The 22,042-nt window shown below is 37.5% G+C and overlaps 1 protein-coding gene and 1 non-coding gene across 5 annotated transcripts in view; both read right to left on the bottom strand.

The window, feature by feature from the left end:
- The window catches only part of LOC114031804 (trafficking protein particle complex subunit 8), a 135,806-nt gene that overhangs the window by 68,652 nt on the left and 45,112 nt on the right, over positions 1–22,042 (bottom strand). For 3 of the 4 annotated variants that reach the window (XM_027846943.1, XM_027846944.1, XM_027846945.1), the window contains 4 exons: positions 16,100–16,250; positions 13,209–13,309; positions 11,552–11,657; positions 3,027–3,158 (listed from right to left, as the gene is read on the bottom strand). In XM_027846943.1, the coding sequence (XP_027702744.1) occupies positions 3,027–3,158; positions 11,552–11,657; positions 13,209–13,309; positions 16,100–16,250 (490 nt within the window). The remainder of the gene's footprint in view (positions 1–3,026; positions 3,159–11,551; positions 11,658–13,208; positions 13,310–16,099; positions 16,251–22,042) is intronic. The other variant, XM_027846946.1, reaches the window with a different exon arrangement.
- Positions 21,728–21,862, bottom strand: LOC114031951. Its single transcript, XR_003567783.1, has one exon. It is a non-coding gene; the product is annotated as a small nucleolar RNA SNORA70 (small nucleolar RNA).

Here is a 22,042-nt window from a genome sequence, read left to right as displayed (position 1 = left end):
AGGAGCACTGAAATTTGAAAATGGCCAGAAGTAGCATGGTGCACCTGGGCCCAAGCTAGATCTTTAAAAGATATCAAAAACTACCAAACCATATTTCTAATTTTTCAACTCTATAAAACATTTATGAGAATGATCCACCCAGGCATTCTATCCTTGACAGAAATATGAAAAGAAAAGAGAATCTTTAGGCAGATGATTTTCCATAGCTGATTACACCTTCAAATTTACAAAACTGAAAAAGTTGAAGAGCATAAAAGAGCTATTGTTTTTGGATGGTTGGGATAAAAAAAAAGGGTTTCAATTTAGCAGAGTATTAAAGGTTCTCCCACAAGTTTCCTTCCACACATATTTCAAGATCATAAAAGATTCCCTGGTAGATTAGAATTAAAGAGTTCTAAATTTCCATTTCAAAGGCACTTAAAAGAAGCAAACAAATGCTCCTTAAAAGGTGTTGAACAACCTAGAGGATGCTTCAGGGATGACCTATAGGGGTCTTAATGGAAAACAGATTGCCTTTAGATGATGACATCCTCCAGATACTTCTGCTTACAGATAATATCGTGCTGATTTTATCAGGTGCCAAAAGAATGTAACAGCATAGGACCACTTAAAAAAAAAAAAAGATTAGCCTAGCAATCCACACAAAAGAACTAAGTGAATAAAGACATATTTATGATTATAACATGAAACTGAATGATCAAATATTAGTTAGTCCATTAGTATAAATATCCTAAAAAGGCATTGAAAATGGACAATGAGCTGAGAACCGAACTGAAAAGGAGCAAGTAGACTGGGTTCCATTTGGGAGGTTGTACACAAGAGCTTTCATTAATTCCAGTTGTTTCTTGACACAAAAACTCATCTTTTAATCTCCAAATCCCCTATTAACGCTATTAAGACTGTGAATCACAGAACACCATGAACCATAAAGACCTAAAATGGCAGGTGATACAAAGGGCAATGGAGATAATATGGTAGATAAGTAGGCAATGAGGACTTATTTGCAAGAAGTGATATAAAAGACATAAACAAAATATGACTGGAAAAGAGAGAACAGTCATATAGCAAAAGCAAAGGATAACAAATGGATGGCCCAAGCCTTACACTAATACCATGATATAGTAAAAGACTTTCAACACAGGAAAGTCATCTATAAAGGAATTCTCTGAAGTTACTAGGGACTGAAAATTTTGGAAATGAGTTTAATTCTTCAGAGTATATGAGTTTTGTGAGCTCCAAACCATTACCTCATTTGCCACTTGGTAAATAATACAATTGCACTATGGTTCACATCCATATTAACTGAGATTAAAAATTCAAACCTAATATTGATATGAGAGGTACATAATCATTTGAGGTCCTTATAAAGTTGTAAATGCCAAAAGGAAAAAAACATTTTTCTCCCAGTTCTGTCACCATTCCTTAATCCACACAATATCTCTAAAGTGTTAGATCATTTTTTCTATATTTCCCAATAATGAGACCATGCATAAATGACATAACTTCCCTGAGCCTCAGTCTCCACATCTGTAAAAATCTCATCCAATAATCATTTACTACATGCTTATTATGTGCAAGGCACTTTGGAAAAAGAAAACAAAATAGTCAATCAAGGAGCTTTTAGTATAATAGGGGCATAAAATGTTAACCGAAAGTAAAATCATGATAATTTGAGTAGGAAAAGGAGGATGAAAAACTAGAAAGAATCTTGAAAGGCTTTCCTTAGGAAGTAAGCTATGAGCAAAACCAAGATCTAAGCCAAAGATTCCAAAAAGTAGAAGGAATGAAACATCAATCAATAAGCACATATTAAGCACCTATTACGCATAAAGGACTATGCTAATTGCTAGGAATATGAGACAGAAATGGAATAGTCCTTGGTTTGAGGAGTTTGCATTCCAACACGTATTCATATAGGTACAGACAAAATAATATCAATATGAGGAGGGAATGCCTTTCTGATTTGGGGAACAGACTATGCAAAGGCAAGAAAAAGGGAGATGGAAAACTCTGTGTTAGTAAAAGTGAGAAAAGTCATATGGCTAGGACCAAAGAATACATGGAAGAAAGTAATACATAGTAAAACTGCAAAAGTAGGCTAGAGCCAGACTGTAGACTTAAAATTCCAAAGAAAATAAAATTCCAAAGAAAATTGCACAGAGGCAACAGGGAGTCTATTGGAGTTCATTGAGAAGGGAGTCACATGAACAACCTTCTGCTTTAGGAATAACACTGTGGCAGCTGTGTATTAGACAGATTAGCAAGGGGAGAGACCTGAGGCAGAGAGACCAATTAGGAGACAACTGAAGGAGTCCAGGAAAGGATGTATTTCACACACTGAGAATAGTGTGCACAAAAGCATAGAGATGAGAGATGGAAAACACTAAGTGGGTCAATGTAACTGGCATAGAAAGTATATGAAGTGGAGTAATGTGCAATAATCCTGAAAAGTTAAGCAGAAGCCAAGTTCCGATGGGCTTTAAGGCCCAAATTAGAAAGTTTATACTTTATCCTGGAAGCAAAAGGGAGCCACTGAAGGTTTTACAGTAGAGGAATGACATGGTAATCCTTATGCTTTTGGAAGCCTATTCTGTCAGTTTTGTGGGAGACAGTTTAAAGCAAGGAGAAGTAATGAGTATCTACCTCACAAGTTATGAGTCAAATAATGTAACTTACTCAAAGAATTTTCCAAACCTTAGAGTGCTAAGCAAACATCATCAATCATTTAAGGCAATTTCTTTTTTTTGCTTTGTTTTGTTTTTAGGCAATTGGGGTTAAGTGACTTGCCCAGGGTCACACAGCTAGTAAGTGTCAAGTGTTTGGTCTGAGGCTGGATTTGAACTCAGGTCCTCCTGACTTCAGGGCCAGTGCTCTATCCACTGCGCCACCTAGCTGCCCCATTAAGGCAATTTCTTTAAACCTTAAGAAGTAGAATGATTTGTTATAATAGCTTATGTGCAGAAATAGAGACAATGCTTGAAATAACCTAGTCTATCTATATTTTTAAGTAAAGCAAATCCACTTACCTGTCCTGCTTTACTAAACCGATGGCCAGCCAATATCATATGAAAGGCAAATTTTCTAACCATGGGGCTCTTCATGTTTATAAAGCAATGTGCTGCCTGTTCTAACAGAAGAGCACTTCGAAGATCAGAATCCTATTTAATGTTTAAAGAAAAATAAAAATATTAGTGTCATCACAATCTAAAACAAAAAAAAAACTGGTTATAATCAACTTTAAAAAAAAACCAAATACTACATATCAACAGCTAATCTTAGTTAATACCGGGCAGAGATGAAGGGGGAAATCCATCTTGCTTGTGATTTCAGACATATATCTGATGAAATAACTGATCTGATTACTTTTTCATCCAATGATGAATTTTTGAAGAAATCTGAACAGATCATATGATCCATTTTTGCATACAGCAAATAACTACTTTGACTAGAAATTTAGTATAGACAGGTAGACAGTAATATTAAATTTGAAAAGAGGAAGTGAAACTGATAGTTCCACGGTGGTATATTTCTTCTATAACTAGGTTCATCTCCCTTCTACTAAATAAAATTGAAAAATATTACAATGCACTTTTTCTTGGCTATTTGAAAATTTTACTCAGAATTTTCGTTATAATTTTTACATATTTCTTTCTTTCTTTCTTTCTTTTTTTTTTTTTGTGAGGTAATTGGAGTTAAGTGACTTGCCCTGAGTCACACAGCTAGTGAGTGTTGGGTATCTGAGGCCGTATTCAAACTCAGGTCCTCCTGACTTCAGGGCTGGTGCTCTATCCAATGCACCACCTAGCCGCCCCGATTTTTACATTTTTCAAGAAAATCAACCAATGTACTGATTTAAAGGCCAGATGTGACTATTAGATACAAGAAATTTTAGGAGTAAAACCATAAAAGGATTTTACTTTCCTTTGCTGATAGTATAATAGGCAAAGAAACAGTATAACTCAAAATTTATTTGCCCCTTCAACTCACTCTAATATTAATGATATTTCTTTAATAATCACAGAAGTGAATTTAACATCCTTCAAGATTCATTTCATTTTAAACACTTATATATTAGTAATTACTGAGAAAGCACTAAAGGTTGCTGGTTAAGCATCAGCAACTTCTTTCCCAAACTTTTTCTAGGTCTTTAACTATAGGTAAGCTGAACTTATATAATATACCCTTCCAACTGTTCTGCTGCCAACATTTTCGCCCAAGATGTTAAAAACAGAAAAATATCAACTTTAAAGGCACTAAGTTTACATTTTATGCATCTTACACTAATAAGTGTTTAATAGATCAAAGATTAACACCAATTATTTTAACCTGGGTAGGTATATATTTACATACATTGATATCTTAAGGCTTGACAAATCATATATTTTAGGAACAGAAGCCTCTATATTCCCTTAATTTTTTTCTTTCACAAAAGAGAAATGAAATTTGCAAATGAGTACTTTAATGTACTAATATCTCCATCTCCTACAATCAAAATATCTTAAAATGAAGGAGAACACTAAGGTAGCATGTCAAAATGCATACTGAAAATCAACTTAACTAGAATGACTAAATTAGGCAGAATTAATTTTTTCACACTCTAATTTATGCACTTGATTCTGTAGTTCAAATAACCTTTTTAAAAAAGGCATGTAAAAGAAGATACTAAGATAGGATGATTATATACTAGCTGGACAAATCCAAACTATACTAAAAAAATGCAAAAACACTGCATCATACTATTGAACATCATAAATCATAATATTCTTCACAAACATGTTTGGCACAGCAAAACAGATAGAATGCAGGACCTGAAGTCAAGAAGATTTATACTGAAATACTTCCTCGAACACTTAATAGCTTAGTGACTCTGTTCAAGTCACAACTTCCATGTGCTTTAATCAACTCCCTAGGACTTGATCTACTAAGTCACAGATGAGTTGAGATCATAGTTGCTGAAGTACTACACCAGAGGTTCCCTATAGTGACAAAAACACCATAGATCCTTCACATCTTTGTCCCAAGGATTCACTACATTATATACTTATCATGAAATATACTTTGTGTACATAACTTTTTTCCTTGACTTTGAAGATAACAGGTAGTGTAAAACAACAAATTTGGAACATATCCCCTGACTTAAAAAATAACTACAGGTTAAAAACTAAAACCAGAATTTGCCTAGCTTTCTTATTTCTACCAAGGGAACTACCATTCTTTCAATCATCCAGGTTCACAGCAAAGGGATCATCATCCTTGACTTTTCACTCGTGTTCACTCCCCATATCCACTTAGTTTCAAAGTTTTGTTGAGTATATCTCCATAATATCTCTATAATCTATCTTTCTCTCCACTCTCATAAATGTCCTTCAGGCCCTCACCACCTCTTGCCAAAACTATTACAAATAGCCTAAATGATGTCCCTACATCCAGACCTCTTCAATAGACCCTTCACATAGCTGATAAATTGATACTCCTAAAGTATGAGTCTGACTACATCACTCCCCTGCTCAATATGGGTCTGACAACATCATTCCCCTGCTCAAGTTTCAGGGGCTACTGCCTGTAGGATGAAACACAAACCACTTTGTCATCCAAAGTTCTTTGCAATGTCTCTAGCCTATTTCTACAGTATGATTATACAATACTCTCTCACATAACCTATATGCCAGACAAATTGACTTATTTGCTGTTCTACCTTCACATAACATTCCCTCTCACCTCTGTGCCCTTGCACAGGCCTGGAATGTCCTCCTTTCTCTTTTCTGCTTTTTAGAATCTCTAGCTCACTCAAGTGCCACTTCTTAAAAAGAGCTTTCTTAATTCTTCCAACTGCTAGTGCTCCCTGTACCTCCCTCCCAATTACTCTGCATTTATTTTGCACCAATTTTGTATTCACACATCTGCGTATGTATTGTTTTCCTCTAGAAAGTAAACTTGTTGAGGGTGGGTACTGACGGTCAGTCAGATAGGATTTATTAAGCCCTTGCTATGTGCCAAGCACTGTGCTAAATGCTGGGGATTAAAAAAAAAAAAAGGCAAAAGACAATCACTGACCTCCATAAAATAATGAAGAGTGAAATGAGGAGAACCAAAAGAATATTGTATATAGTAACAGCAGTATGGTTTTAAAAACAACTTTGAGCAACCAAGTCATTCAGGCTATCATAAATACCCAAATTAACCACAAAGATCCTATGAAGATGCTGCTTAAATCCAGAAAAAGAATTCCTTCACACACGTATACGTATGTGTGTATGTGTATGTATATGTATATATATATACACAGATTTGCATCTAATAATAGCCATCTCAAAGTTTGGGGTGGGAGGAAAGGGAAAAAAGTCACATGATAACTTGTATATTTGAAAGGAATAGAAAGTTGTACATAATGGATTTGCAATTTTCAGGTACAATCCTGTGTTTTTCTATCCCACTTTGTTATGGAAATGTTTGTTTTATCCTTAAGGAAAGCTAGGAATTGAAGATGAGGAGGGAGAGTTCCAAGTACAGGAACAGCTAGCAAAAATAATCCAAGTTGAGAGGTGAAGTGTCTTGAATGACAAACAGCAAAGGGACCAATGTCACTGAATCTTAGAATATTGATGGGTATGGGGGCCGTTAAGGCATAAGAAGACTGGAAAGGTAGAAAGCGGTCAGGTAATGAAGGGCTTTATAGGTCAAAGAGAAGATTTTACATTTGATCCTGGAGGCAATAGGTAGACACTGGAGTTTATAATGGAGTGAGCCAAGGCAGGAAGGATTGTGTAATGTGGTCAGCATGGTCAGACCTGCATTTTAGGAAGATCAACTTGACAGCTGAGGATAGGATGGATTGGAGTGAGGAAAGACTTCAGGCAAAGAGATCAACCAGCGGACTACTAGAAAAGTCCAAAAGTGAGGAGATGAGGGCCTCCCTCTACCAGGGTGGTAGCAGCTATCAGAGGAGAAAAGGGAGTATACAGGAAAGTAGAAAAAATGGATTCAATAATTATTTGGATTGGGGGAGAAGGGGGAAGGTGAGAGAGAATGAGTGATTGAGGATGACACCTAGGTTGGGAGCACAGGTAGAATGGTGGTATCCTTCACAGTACTAGGAAGTTAAGATGAGAAGAAAGCCTTGGGGAAAAGATAATGAATTCAATTTTGGTCATGCTGAATTTAGATATCTACAGGACAACAAGTTTCAGGTATCTAACAGGCTATTGGAAATGCAAGACTGGAGGGTTGGGGCAGGATAAGTATATCTGAAAGTCATCTGCATAGAGATAACTGAAATGGTGGGAACTGATAAGATCAACCAGTGAAATTGGGAGAAGAAAAGAAGGCCCAGCAAAGGGCCTTAAGAGACAGCTATAGAAATAAAGATCCAACAAAGGGGATAGAGGAGTGGTCAAATAGGTAGGAGGAAAACCAGGTCAGAATGGTGTCATTAAAACCTAGAGAGAAGAGAATTTCAAAGTGAAAAGGGTAATCCACAGCAGAGGTACCAAATTCAGATCCACTTTTGGGCCACTTTTGGCCCAACCAGATTAAAATGTAATTGGGAAATGTTTAACAAAATAAATAAAAATACAACACAACATAAATAATGTTATTTGTAATTTTCTGAGTCAATATGAGGACCTCAGGGGTTTCTAACTGAGTTTGACATCACTGATCCAGAGTGTTCAGGCTGCACTCAGGTCAAGAATGATAATTATTAACAAAAGGCCATTGGATTTAAAAAATTAAAAAATCAGGGCAGCTAGGTGGCACAGTGATAGAGCACCAGCCCTGAAGTCAGGAGGACCTGAGTTCAAATCCAGCCTCAGACCAAACACTTGACACATATTAGCTGTGTGACCTTGGGCAAGTCACTTAACCCCGATTGCCTCACCCAAAAAATAAAAATTAAGAAATCGTTAATGACTTTGAAGAGAAATATTCCAGTTGAATGAAGGGGCCAGAAATCAGACTGCAAAGAGCTACGTAGTGGGTCACAGGAAAGGAACTGGATGGCCTTCTTAAGGAGTTTAGTAACAAAAGGGAGGACATAGCTAGGAGGGATGGATGGATCAAGTGAGAGTTTTTTGAGGATGGGGGAGACATGGATATGTTTATAGGCAATAAGGAAGCAAACAGTAGACAAGGAGAGACTGAAGATTAGTAAGAGAGTAGGAATGATGGAGGGAACAAGCTTCCAGAGAAGATGAGATGGAATGGGATCACTTGTGTATGAAGAGAAGTTTGCTTTGACAAAAAGGGATACCTCTTCATGTGAGACAGGGATGAAGGAGAAGGCAGGGGCAGAAGATATCTGAGTGACTTGAAGTGAGGTGAAGGGAAGCAGAACAAGCTCTCAGTGAATGGCTCCAGTTTTTTCAGGGAGACAAGTTTCTCAGAAAGGGATGAGGTATGATATGGGAGGTTTGAAAAGGTTTTGAGAAACTGCTACGGTGCATGGGACAGAGAATCACTCAGGGACACGTACAAGGATTGTTTTGCCACTGTGAAGGCCCCGTTGAGATTACGTAACATAAACGTATAATGGATCCAGTCAGCACAGTTTCATGATTTCCCCCCAGCTTCATTCAGTCACATATGAATAGAAATTAAGGCAATAGATGGTGGGAAAAATACAAAGCTGGGATTTGGATGAACAAGATCTTCGATAAGATAAACAGGCAAGGGACTCAAAAGAACAGTGTAGAGTTGAACTCATTCAACCAGTTCAAGGAGTTAAAATGGAGAAAGGAGGATAGTGTAGCAAGTGAAGGAGTGATGGCCTGGGAGAGAATGGAGTGATGGAGGGATTAGACACTGAGGTGAGGATGAAGGCTTTGAAGTTGTAAGACAGAAGAAAAGATGGGTTGTTGTTGTTTTTTTTCTGTCTCTGTATCCCTATTGGCTACCACAGTTCCTGGAACAAAATGGGTAGTTACTAAATGTTTACTGAAAGGAATTAAACTAAAATGAAACTAAGGATCATCAGAGAGTTCCAGAAGATTCAAAGGTCAGGAAGTCAATAAAGGCTAACTCCTTCTTTCTCTATGTTAATCCCATTAGCATTATCTTGTACTCTTCCTTTTCAGCTCTTTGACCTAGAAGCAATAATCACAAAAATCCAGCATGGCATCTTCAAGAATAGGTCATGCCAGACTTAACTATATTTTTAGCAAAGTATTCAATAAGTTCTTATGCTATTGTTGTAGAAAATATGAAGAGAGATGGTAAAGATGATAGCATGATTAGATGGATTCAGAAGTGATTAAATAATTGGACCCAAACAGTCATTAATATTTCTATCCCAAGTTGGAAGGATGTCACCAATAAATTGCCCCTGGGATTTCAGCTCAGTCTTACGTTGTTTAACACAGTTGTTTTGTCAGTGAATTGGATAAATGAATGGATGGCATATTTACCAAATTTTCAGATGAGACAAAACAGGGAAAAATAACTACTGCACTAGATAGCAGATTCAGGATTCAAAAAGATCTTGACAAGCTAGAAAACAGCTGAAGTTGGTTAAAATGAAATTTCAGAGAGACAAACATAATGTTTTATACTTGGATTAAAAAAACCAACTTCCCAGACATTAGATATGAAAGGCATTGCTACGTAAGTGATTCAGCTAAACAAAGATCTAGGGGGTTTGCATAAATATGATGGGGCAGCTAGGTGGCAAAGTGGATAGAGCACTGGTCCTGGAGTCAGGAGGACATGAGTTCAAATTCGGACTCATACACTTGACATTAACTAGCTCTAAGTGACCCTGTCACTTAACCCCATTGCCTAGCCAAAAACAACAACAAAAAACAAAAAAAAAAAAAAACAAAACAAAACAAATATGAGTCAATAGTTTATCCTGGCATCCAATAATCTTAGATTGTGTTATAAGAAACAGAAAGTCTAGGTAAAGTGATAGTTTCTCTGACCATAACACACCTACAGTACTGTGTATATTACCAGGCATCACATTGATGAAGTCCCAACACACAGTCCTATGATACATACCCATATGTTTCAGAGGTATTGAAGAGGAGGGGTTATTCAACAATATCACATGTTACGGAGAGGTCAAAAACGATGAAAATTGAGAAAAAGTGACTGGAATGAATAATAAAGAGATCATCATTGACCTTTCAAAAAGCAGTTTCACTTGAGCAAGTGAAACAGAATCCAGATTACAAGAGGGTGAAGTGAGTGGGAAATGAGAAATTGGCAGCAAAAAATATAGCTTTTGCTTGTTTGTATAGCTAGGAGTTTGGCTGCAAAACAGAGGACGTACAGGATGATAGTTTGAGGGGATGATTAGGTCAAGTAAAAGTTTTTAAAGGATAGGGAAGATCTACAAATGTTTATATACAGTAGAGAAGTAAATAACTGATTAGAGTGTGAAAATTAGGGAAACGGAAGATCTAAAAAACTAAGCCTTTAGAAAGCTTTTATTAATGTAAAATTAGGAAATTTAGGTATGGTTATTTATAGTATAGACTATCTACACAAAAATATAACAAAAAAATTTATGAAGTGAAATGTTTAGAATATATGCTTTTAAAAATCAAAGGACTGATTAATTTGTCTAGAAACTAGAATTGGATATATTGAACATATGGGTGCTCAATACTATTCAATAATGATTTAACTCCCTCCCTATTCTACCCCCCAGTGAAAGAAAAAGGAAATAAAAATAATCCTACCAACAAATAAGCACAGTCAAGAAAAACAAATCCACACATTTGCCATGTACAAAAGATGGCCACTGAAACATTTTTAAAATGCACAGAAAAGAACAGAAGGGTATTAAGAAGGAAATAAAGACAAGCAAGACAGCCTAGAAAGTAACATGTTGAATGTGTGTATGTGTTTTAACCTATATGTAGGGAAAAAATTCAATTTCAAGCATAATGCTTTTTCTGTTCTACATCCTATACGGAAATGTTACCTTGGGGGGAATTTAATGAGGGGGTTCACTAAATTCAGAATTTTAAAAAAATCAATGTCTTCAAAGAGATTTACTACCAGAAAAGAAAATGAGTCAGTCGTGTAGTAAGAGTAAAGGGTAACCCATTGACAGCTTTCATGACTGACTACTGGCTCCCACACAAGGTCAAGAGAATGAGGTAGTACTCTGCATGTGGCAAGGATACTCTGTGAAAGATTTCTGAGGGAACATGGACAAGAATCACTCAAGATAAAAAAAAAAAAAGAATCACTCAAGATCAGAAGGCATGGATAGATCTGATCTACAGCAATGTAGAAAGCACACACATTGGTGAGATCATAAGTCCAAAGTATCAAAGATAATGAGGTATATTCCTGAAAAGCTGCATATAAATCTAATTATTGTAAATTAAATCTTCTTCATTTATAAGTGGCTTAAGTAATCATGTGTTACATTTCTTTAAAGAGTAATCTCTTTGTGATAAATATCACCTAATTTGTTGTATAATCAGATTTTATTATGCTTGCATAAAATGGACCACACCAAATTCCCATGATAAAAATATTGCTCCTTTTTACAAAAGTAAATTAGTCAGAGTAAAGCTAGTATAAGTCAAAAGGTCAATACCTCACTGGTCAACCGTATCAGAAGAGCAGCAGCCTCTGAATATTTGCTTTGGCTTTTTAATATTTCAGCACTAAGCAATACACATCTTTCTGCTAACACCATATTCCTAAGAAGGAAATTAAAAATATTAACAAATCACATTAAAACAAATATAACCTAATTTAAAATTCTAGCTTTCTACCATAAAGACATTAATTTCCTTCTCTTTCTTACAGTATATACAAGTAAAAATATGTCACAAAGAACTGCACAGGGAAAACAAACGTTTTGCTGGAAAAAGATTTTGTGGTGATAGTACATTGCGAGAAATCACATTTTCTTTTCTTTTTTTTTTTTTTTGGCTAGGCAATGGGGTTAAGTGATTTGCCCAGGGTCACACAGCTAGTTAAGTGTCAAGTGTCTGAGGCTGGATTTGAACTCAGGCTCTCCTGATTCTAGAACCCGTGCTCTATCCAATTTGTCACACTAGCTGCCCCTAGAAATCACATTTTCAATATACATAAAGTGGGTAAATCCAGATAACTAAGTTAGTAGTTAATTAGGAAATGAAAATTGCTGTAAATATGGGAGGTGGCATCATCTGCGTTTGTTCACTTTTCTTTCTGCTCCTCTAAGAAGTGTGAGTTTGATTTTGATTAAGTGTTTGAAAAGAGTTTGAATTTTATTTTTACCTGGCAAGCATGGTTAGGATTTTGAGGTGAAGTTAGAAAAAAGAACATTAAGAGTTAGGCTCCCTAGTTAACTGAAAGTGAAGTAGCAAGTGAAGATTGCTTATGTTACCAGTGTGTGATCACTGGTTTTGTGGAACTACTACATTCATTAAAATTGGAGAATACTGTCTTTACCAAAGAAGATTGGTACCTTCTTGAAACTTGTAGTCTCAAAGAACTGTCTAAGAATACTAAGAGAAGATAGTATGTTAGAGGCAGGACTTGAATTCAAGTCTTTTGGGTTCCAAGGCTAGCTTTCTATCCACTGTACACACTGTCTCTCAATACTGAAATATAAAAAATAAAACTTGATGAAATACTCACAAACACAATAACATTAAGTTCTGATTCTCTGTTATAAAATTTTACCTATTTTTGACAAATTACCTTTACCTACCTTGACAAATTACAAGATGGTATTATTTTATGTGAAAACAGCAATAATAATTTTTCTATTTCCATTACATCATAAACTTTATGATAGTACCATGAAAGAATCCCATGATTTCAAATTTACAAAAACTTCATTACTTTTTATTATTAACTAATTCTTATTAAGTGTAGTTTATTACTTCTTAGTACCCATTGTATCTTGAAACCACCTGAAAGTAGGAGTTCACATGGAGAATAGTGAAAAAGTTTATTTTCATGAAACTCTAAGAATCATCCCTAATTTTAGCATTCATTTGACTATAATGTTGTAAGTTCTTAAAAATACTGTAATTTTCTTAAGTGAGCAAATTATATCCCATGAAATCTCATTTAAAATATAAAACTAGTGGGAAACCTGTCTCAAACAGCTTTCACTCCTGTTACCTGATTTAGGTAACTATCTCAAGCACTCTAGGTATGAGAAAACATTTAGATATTTCATTTTAAAATTCAGCAATATTATAAAAAATAATATTTATCCAAAAATGGATAGAAGAAATTTCACAGTCACCTACTTGCATATATCCCTATATGTCTGAATTGCTGTATCCATGTAATGAGCAGGGTAAGGCCTAGGTGCTCCAGGCTGAAGAAAAGCTGACACTGCTGCCATTTCCTAAAGGAAAAAAAAAATATGGTTTGTGCTATTTCAGAGGAAATACCCATGTTATTTACTAAATCAGAAACTTTAAATACTTGAAGTAGATTGTACATAGATGTATACCTATGTAATTACACAAACTTCTACTTCTTTGAAATTTCTTTGCTTAATGCAAAACTTAAAAAAAGTGCTTCAAGACGTTGACTGATTCTTTTTTTTTTTTTAGGCAATTGGGGTTAAGTGACTTGCCCAGGGTCACACAGCTAGTAAGTGTCAAGTGTTTGGTCTAAGGCCAAATTTGAACTCAACTTCTCCTGACTTCAGGGCTGGTGCTCTATCCACTGCGCCACCTAGCCATCCCACCTTGAATGATTCTTAAAAAAACAGTAAATTATGTTTTGCATATCATACAAAAGGGAGAACTTCATTTTTCAAACAAAGGTTGTTTGTTTGCTTTAAGTACTTCTTGAAAGATTTCCAACAGGGGTTGAAAGCAAAAGGCATCGCGCTTGAGCAGTACTTAAAAAAAGTACTGAATTAGAAATCAGATCAGTTCTGGTCTTAGTTCTGCTGTACAGAAATAGGGAACTTCATTTCTTTGACTCCATTTTTTTCCTTTACAAAATAACAATTTTAGAGAAAATAATGAACATGAAAGGTGTACTATACTATACTTAATAAACTAAAATTTCTGAAACCAGACAGGATTAATGGTCAAGGGATCACATGACATGGAAAGTACCTACAAAATTTAAACATGCCACCTTAATCCTGCTCAACAATCTTCGGTCTAAGTATCAACTTTATTTAACTTTTTAAATGAAGTTAAAAGTATTAGCTGACCCCCCCAAAAAAACGCAATAGGAAAATAAAAAATTAAATTAGCTTTATTTTAAACTAAAAATAAATGGAATTCAAACATCAAGAAGAAGGTATTCTAAGAACCTTAGAGTTTATATGACTTGTCTTTCAAGGAAAAAAATATGGCCAAGTCTAAAACAAATTCAGATCCAGTTGATGACAGTACTAAGATTTAACACACTATCTGGTGTACATGTGTGCATCTAATTCACTAGCAAAATAATTCTACACAATCACGGAATTCAATTTGAAGTATTTAGGGATGTAGACTGTACACTAGGGCAGCTAGGTGTTGCAGTGGATAAAGCCCTGGACTTGAAATCAGGAAGACTCATCCTCATGAGTTCAAATTCGGACTCAGACATTTAGTAGCTATGTCACCCTGAGAAAGTTACTTAACCCTGTTTGCCTCAGTTCCTCAACTTTAAAATGATTTGGAGAAGGAAACTACTCCAGTATCTCTGCCAAGAAAACCCCTCAAAATGGGTCAGGTAGAGTCAGGCACAACTGAAACAACTGAACAACAACAAGCTTTTACAATGAATTCTTTTGTGTGAATTAAGCTGTCAAAACACCAAGAGGAAACAATATTCTTACAATCAGTGTCAGGCCATGAGAACAGTATTCACATATTCACATAATACTTTCCTGAAATGCTACTGCTTCTGAAAGGAATTTTCCTTTTATCTACCATGAGCCAAAATTTGGGAGATAAAAACATATTCAAGTCATCTTTTAAAAAATACTTGGGAAGTGAGACTGGTGGTATATGCCAGTAACTCCTGCTTCAAGGGATTTTTTGAGTTTGGGAGTCTGATCTGCAGTGAACTAGCTTAGTTCAAGTGCCTGCACTAAGTCCCAGCCAGCACAAATATATTTGGACTAAGTCCAACATCAATATAGTAAGCCTGTGAAATAGGGGGTCACCATATTGTCTAAGGAGAGAGCAACCAGTTTACGTCAGAAACTAGGTAGGTCCCAGCTCCTATGCTGATCAGTAGAGAAATCTAGCCCAATGAGTGCACTGCATTTCCAGCCTGAATGAAAGAGAGAAATCCAGTACCCTCAAAAAAAGGGGAAAAAATTCATGTCAGAGCAATTCTATTTGCACTAAGCAACTAAACAATTAATACTAGGGCAGCTAGATGGAGCAGTGGATAGAGCACCAGCCCTGGATTCTGGAGGACCTGAGCTCAAATCCAGCCTCAGACACATAACACTTTACTAGCCATGTGACTCTGGGCAAGTCATTTAACCCCAACTACTTCACCAAAAAAAAAAAAAAGATAAAAATTAATACAAACAGCAGATATCATGTGATAAACAAATAAAAAACTTTAGGAAATCAAATCTAAAATATTGACCAACTTTAAATTCACAATTCTACCACTTAACAACAAAGGGAATATCCTTGGGTAACTTTAAGTCTAGAAAGTTCAATTACATTATTTTCTTTAAAAGAGACTGGTCCTCTCTATCTCACCTATGCTGAAAGTGTAACAGTCACTCACAGACCCAGTCTTATTACTGATCAGCATGGAAACTTTGACCTGCTGTTTCCAACCTGGGTTGGTTCAACGTCACCCTATCTTAGGCAGCCTGGCAAATGCTCTCCCCCTTTCTCCCTCACCCTTAACCTTGGAGGTTCATCATGTTGGTGACAAATTTAGAAGTAATATTTGATCACCTTTAGTCCTATGAAGCTCAGAACCCCTGAATTTAAGTGATCCACCAACTTAAGCATCCCCAGTAGCAAGAATTATAGGTGAGGCTCCATCATGCCTGGCCAATGCACAAAAATTAAAGAAGCTATTTAACTAATACCTTTATAGTTCTAAGGAATTTTCTTTTGCTGCCCCTAAAGTATTTTGTTATACTTCGCAGCCCAAAGCCTTGAATTTAATGATACAGGAATCACAAATTTTATCACTATTATATACCAACCAAGGCACCAGCTGCATACAGCATTGCTTGATCATTCAGAAAATCTTTCTTTGCAGTATGATAGCAACTGTATGCCAAATCATAATGTTGCACTAAAAAACACAAGTCAGCCATTTTCCTGATTTGAAGTTCTGGTGCTTCTGGCGGATACCTGTAAATATATATGAAGAAAAAATATTTACCATTTATGTTCTTCCCTCCAAAATATAAACCATCACAAAATGTTCATAAAGTCACTCATATCATTAAAATGCTTCCTATCACAAGGCACCCACCACCAAAGAGATAGTCTCATTTCTCCAAGACTGTTAGAAACAGAAGGTTGCTTCCATATTTAATTAGTATATAGACCCACATTAGGAATTCCTCCACAGCATGAGGGTTTTCTCTGTGGCCAAATTATGAGCATCTGGGAATCTTGGCTTAATTCAGGAACACTCAAGTATTATATAATCTTAAACACTGCAGAGAAAAGCCAGAAGGGATTATATTTTTATATTAATAAATTCAACTGATAAAACTGAAAAAGTATTACTAACTCTATTTTTCATGTAAACTTTTTAAATATTAGATAAAAAATTTCACAGTAAGCATAAAAACATCAAATAATTTCCAGTTTTAAAATATCAGAGATCATTTAAGAAATTTTATGATACTTATAAACCATAGCATCCTAGTGCTTAAAGGTACTTTAGTTTTTCTCAGCTACAAAAAGAGGAGGTTGACTATGAAAAATCACAGCACTGATTCAATACAGGATGCTACCAAGAATAAAACACATCCGATTCTGTGCCTTCTATCTCATGCTGCACTTGTATCCAATCCAATTTCCAGTTCCCTCTGGGAAGAGGAGTATCACCTTCTACTCAATGATGAACATTCTCACGCTTAATAATCATATCCTACACATCCCAGTGATTCCAAACTTCTGTTTTAGAAGCTTAGTTTAGAAGGTTCTCCCCTTACCTTCACAATGCAGCAACCTCTCCTCCTTCGAGGTTCATGCAATTCATACCTACCACCTAATCAAAATCCTGATAGCTGTTGTCTACAGACTGGTAGGACATCCCCCTTCCTTTCTCAATAAGTTCGGTAGCTGGCTCACAATTTTTCTCTTCTGCTCAATTCCTGGCTTCTCACTTGAGAACTTCAACATACACACTGACTCTCTCTCAAACACTCTGACCACTCAGTTCCTCAACCTACTCACTTCCTATGATTTATTCCTGCAACTGACCTCAGCTACACATGAAGAGGACCATACCCTTCTTGCCAACACTCACAAATGTACCATTTCCATGTTCAAGAATTTTAAAATCCTTTTAGCTAACCATAATCTATTAGCTTTCTACCTCTTCATCTGCCTATCGCCCTATCCCTTACCAAAACCTACTCTTCATCCATATCCATCATTTCTAATCCAGCCACCCTTCAGTTCTCTTCCAGGTCATCTCTTCTGCACTTGCCACACTCTATTCTTTCCCCATCTTGATTCTTTGGTGAACCAGTTCAACTCTTCATTGTCCTCTCAAATCCCTACCCTTTCATCATATCGACAATCACAGGGGAAAAAAAAGGGAGGGACAGCTAGGTGGCGCAGTGGATAGAGCACTGGCCCTGGAGTCAGTAGGACCTGACTTCAAATCCTGCCTCAGACACATAACACTGACTAGCTGTGTGACCCTGGGCAAGTCACTTAACCCCACTGCCTAACAAAAAAAACAAAAACAAAAACATAGACAATCGCACCCTGCCCAAGCCTCAACCTTGGATCAATCCCACAATCCTCTGCCTTAGCTCCTATATACATACTGCTAAACTAAGGTAGAGAAAATTATACAATTGTTCTGACTGGGTCTACTACAAATTTATGTTACACAACTTCAACTGTGTCCTCAATGCTGCTAAACAACTCTACAATGTCTCCTTTATTAACTCACTATCCCACTCTACAGAGAAGCTCTCTCACACCCTTTCATTTCTCCTCAAACCTCTCATGGCTTCCCCTCTTCTCCACCCATTCAGCTGAGCTCTTTGCCTCACATTTTACAAAAAAAAAAAATGGAGGTCATTTGCTCTGAGTTCGCCCTTATCCCCTCTTCTTCAATTCCGATTATTCAGATACCTTCTGCCACTATCTCCTTTATCCATGTCTCCCATGAAGAAGTGGCCTTACTCCTTACCAAGGCTAACCCTTCTACCTGCACAAATGCTCCTGTTCCATTCCATCTGCTCTAACAGACTGCTCACCGTCAGCCCCATTCTATCACTTATTTTCAATCTCTCCACTGATTCATTCCCTACTACCTTCTAACATTCCCATAGCTCCTCAATCCTGAAAAACCCTCATTTGATCCTTTCATCCCTGTTAACAGGGATGTCTCTTCTACCTTTGAAAGGGTAGCCTACCTTTTTCTTCTTGAAAAGGTTGTCTACAATAGGTGCCTCCACTTTCTTTCTTCTCATTCTCTTCTTAACCCTTTATAATCCAGCTTCTGACCTTATCATTCCACTATCAATGCATCTCTCAAAAGTTACCAATGATCTCTTAATTGGTAATGGCCTTCTCTCAATCCCCATTCTCAACATCTCTGCAGCTTCCAACATTGTTGATCACCTCTCCTCCTTGATATTCTCTTCTCCCTACGTTTCTAGGACACTACTCTCTGCTGGTTCTACTCTTACCTATCAGGCAGCTCCTTTTCAGTTTCCTTTGTCAGATGCTCACATATATCCCACCCTCTTGCCAGAGATGTCCCATAGGGTTCTATCCAAAGCCCTCTTCTCTTTCCCCTCTCTACCATTTCACTTGGTGATCTCATCAGCTCCCATGGATTTAATTACCATCCATCTCTATACTGATAATTCTCAAATCTACTCATTCTGCTATAACTTCTCCACTTACCTTCCAATCTTGCATCTCCATTGCCTTTCAGATATCTCAAACTGGAATTTCATTAGACATCTTAATCTCCACATGCTTAAAACTGAACTCATGATCTTTCCCCTTAAATCTTCCTTCCTCCTACATTCCCTATTACTGTGGAAGGCAATATCATTCTCCCAGCCCCTCAGACTCACAACCTAGGAGTCATCCTGGACTCTTCACTATCTCTCACCTCCCTCCCCCCCCCAACACATACACACAATATCCAATTTGTTGCCAAGGCCTGTGGATTTCACCTTTGTAACATTTCTTGAATACGTTCCCTTTCCTCTGACATTGCTGCCATCATCTCATGCCTTAACTATTACAATTGCCTGTTAGTAGACTGGCCTGCCTCAAGTCTCTCCTCATTCCAGCCTATCCTTCATTGAGCTACCAAAACAATTCTCCTAAAGTGCAAGTCTGGCTGTGTCACTTCCCTACTCAATTAAGTTCCAATGGATCCCTATCACAATCAGGATCAAATACAAAATGCTGTTTGGCATTTACCTGCCTTACTTTACCTTCAAGACCTGCCCCATTCTTAAACCTCACTCCCCAACACATACCCTTAGATCCAGTGACACTGGCCTTCTTGATGTTCCATGTACAAGGTATTTCATCTTTCATTTCAGAGCATTTTCTCTCACAGCCCCCATACCTGGAATACTCTCCCTTCTCAACTCTGCATACTGGAGTCCTTCAAGTTTGAACTAAAATTCCATCTTCTACAGGAAATCTTTCCAACCCCTCTTAATTCTAGTGCCTTCTCTTTGTTAATTATTTCCTTTTTATCTTGTATATAGCTTGTTTGTATGTACCGGCCGCGCCGACCTTATGCCGGCCGCGCCGAACACTCCTCCTATAAGGAGCAGGCTGCCAGAGTCATACTCACTCATCAGTCTTGGGTCCTCAACTGGATAAACACACAGAGACGAGCCATCGGGAGGTGCCAACACCAGAGCTTTATTCAGAGGCCATCACAGCAAGGCCAAGCAGGAAGGCCAGAGCAACAGAGCAGGAGCCAAGAGAGCAAGTGATCTGACCACGCTCGTTCCTAAGTACCTACTAGCCCCTCCTCCCCAGCCCGCTTACTAGCCAATGATTGTAGGGTCAGATACCGGAAGGGGCTGTCTGAGTTTAGCACACCAAGGAAGAGGGAGTGACGCAGGAGGCTAGGATCGGATACAGGAAGGAGGCATCTGGGATTAGTGCATAGACAGAGTACGTGACCTTAGGAAGTCAGGAAGGACACAGGAAGGAGGCGTCTGGGGTCAGTGCTACACAAAGGGACCCAGGAAGTCAGGAAGGTCACAAGATGGAGGCGTCTGGGGTTGACGCTGCATATAGGGAGGGGACTAAGCAAAGGGAACTCAGTCCTCTGCCATCCCACTCCCACGTGGCACCGCCCCTTGCCTCAGGAGCACAAGCTCCGGCTACTTCCTTGCACCCAGCTTATCTCACATAGCACTGCCCACTGCCTCAGGGCTTCTCCGCACCCAGCCCATCCCAGTTCACCACGACTCCGCCTACCACAGCCCCTGCCTCGACTTCCAAATACCCAGATCTTACCGTAATCTTGCCACAGCGCCCACCTGGTAGTTGCCAACATAGACAGTCCCTCACATTTGTACATATTTGTTTTCTTGCTGTCTCTCCTAGTATATTATTTGAAAATTCTCTATTTCATTAAATGTCTATTTTTCCCACCGTAGGAATACATTCAGTTTTGCTGGGCACGTTATTTTTGGTTGCAATCCTCAATCCTTTGGCTTCTATTATATGATATTCCCAGTCCTCCATTCTTTTATAGTGGTGGCTATTAATGCGTGTGATTCTTACTGCTAGTCTATGGCACTTGAATTCTTTCTTTCTGGCTGCTTACATTTGTCTTCCTTGACTTGGGAGTTCTGGATTTTGGCTAAAATAATCCTGGGAATTTCCATTTTGGGGTATCTTTCAGGAGGTGACTAGTGGATTCTTGCAATTTCTACTTTGTTTTCTGGCTCTAAGATATCTGGGCAGTTTTCCTTTATAAATTCTTGAAATATGATATTTAGGTTCTTTTTTTTTTCCCATGGCTTTCAAGGAGACCAATGATTTTTAAATTATCTCTCCTTGACTTACTTTCCAAATCAATTATTCTTCCTATCAGAGTTTCCTATTTTCTTCTGTTGTGTTCGGCCTTTTGACTTTATTTTATTATTTCTTGACGTCTTATGGGCCATTAGCTTCCATTAATTTTTTTTTTGGCAGTATCTAGTTTATTTATGCCTGCAAAAGTTAGATGTCACAGCACACACCCCTCATGAGTGCAGTGCCTGCCACTTGTCCAAGGGGCTCTGGCTGGGGATGTACTTAACCCTACAGCCATCAGGAACCAGATGCTTCTCAGCTACCATATCCTCAAACTCATCAGCATTGAACTTGGTGAAACCCCACTTCTTGGACATGTGGATCATCTGGCTGCCAGGGAACTTGAACTTGGCTCTATGCAAAGCTTCAATCACATATTCTTTATTCTGGACCCTGGTTCGAATTGACATGATAATTTGGCCAATGTGTACATGGGCTACAGTGCCCTGGGGCTCCCCACATGCCAGTCTGGAGCCTAGGAAAAGCAAAGGATTAAGAAGCTCACATTTCCAATTCTGTGAAGTAGGTGCTTGCTTATTCTTAGTGAAGTTGCTTTAGTTAATACAAAATGTCTCCGAGGTCCCTTAGAATACCCTGTATTAAGGACAAGGTACACACACAACCAGGGAAATGCTCTCTGAAACCACTGCACATCAGCCCCACACAGAGAGAATTGGGTTGGTCGGTTAAATTGGTTGCGGAAGCTTCCATTAATTTTTAGTGAGTTGTTTTCTTCGGTAAGTTTTTGTTCCTTTTTTTAACCAAGCTGTTAATGTTCTCTTCATAACTTTATTGTATACCTCTCTCATTTCTTTTCCCATTTTTTTCCTCTACAACTCTTATTTTGTTTCTAAAATAACTTTTTTGGTTACTTTTTTTTA

Source organism: Vombatus ursinus, unplaced genomic scaffold (genome assembly GCF_900497805.2).
Source record: "Vombatus ursinus unplaced genomic scaffold, bare-nosed wombat genome assembly UNPS02015255.1, whole genome shotgun sequence".
Classification (NCBI taxonomy): domain Eukaryota; kingdom Metazoa; phylum Chordata; class Mammalia; order Diprotodontia; family Vombatidae; genus Vombatus; species Vombatus ursinus.
This window is presented reverse-complemented; position numbering and strand designations above follow the sequence as displayed.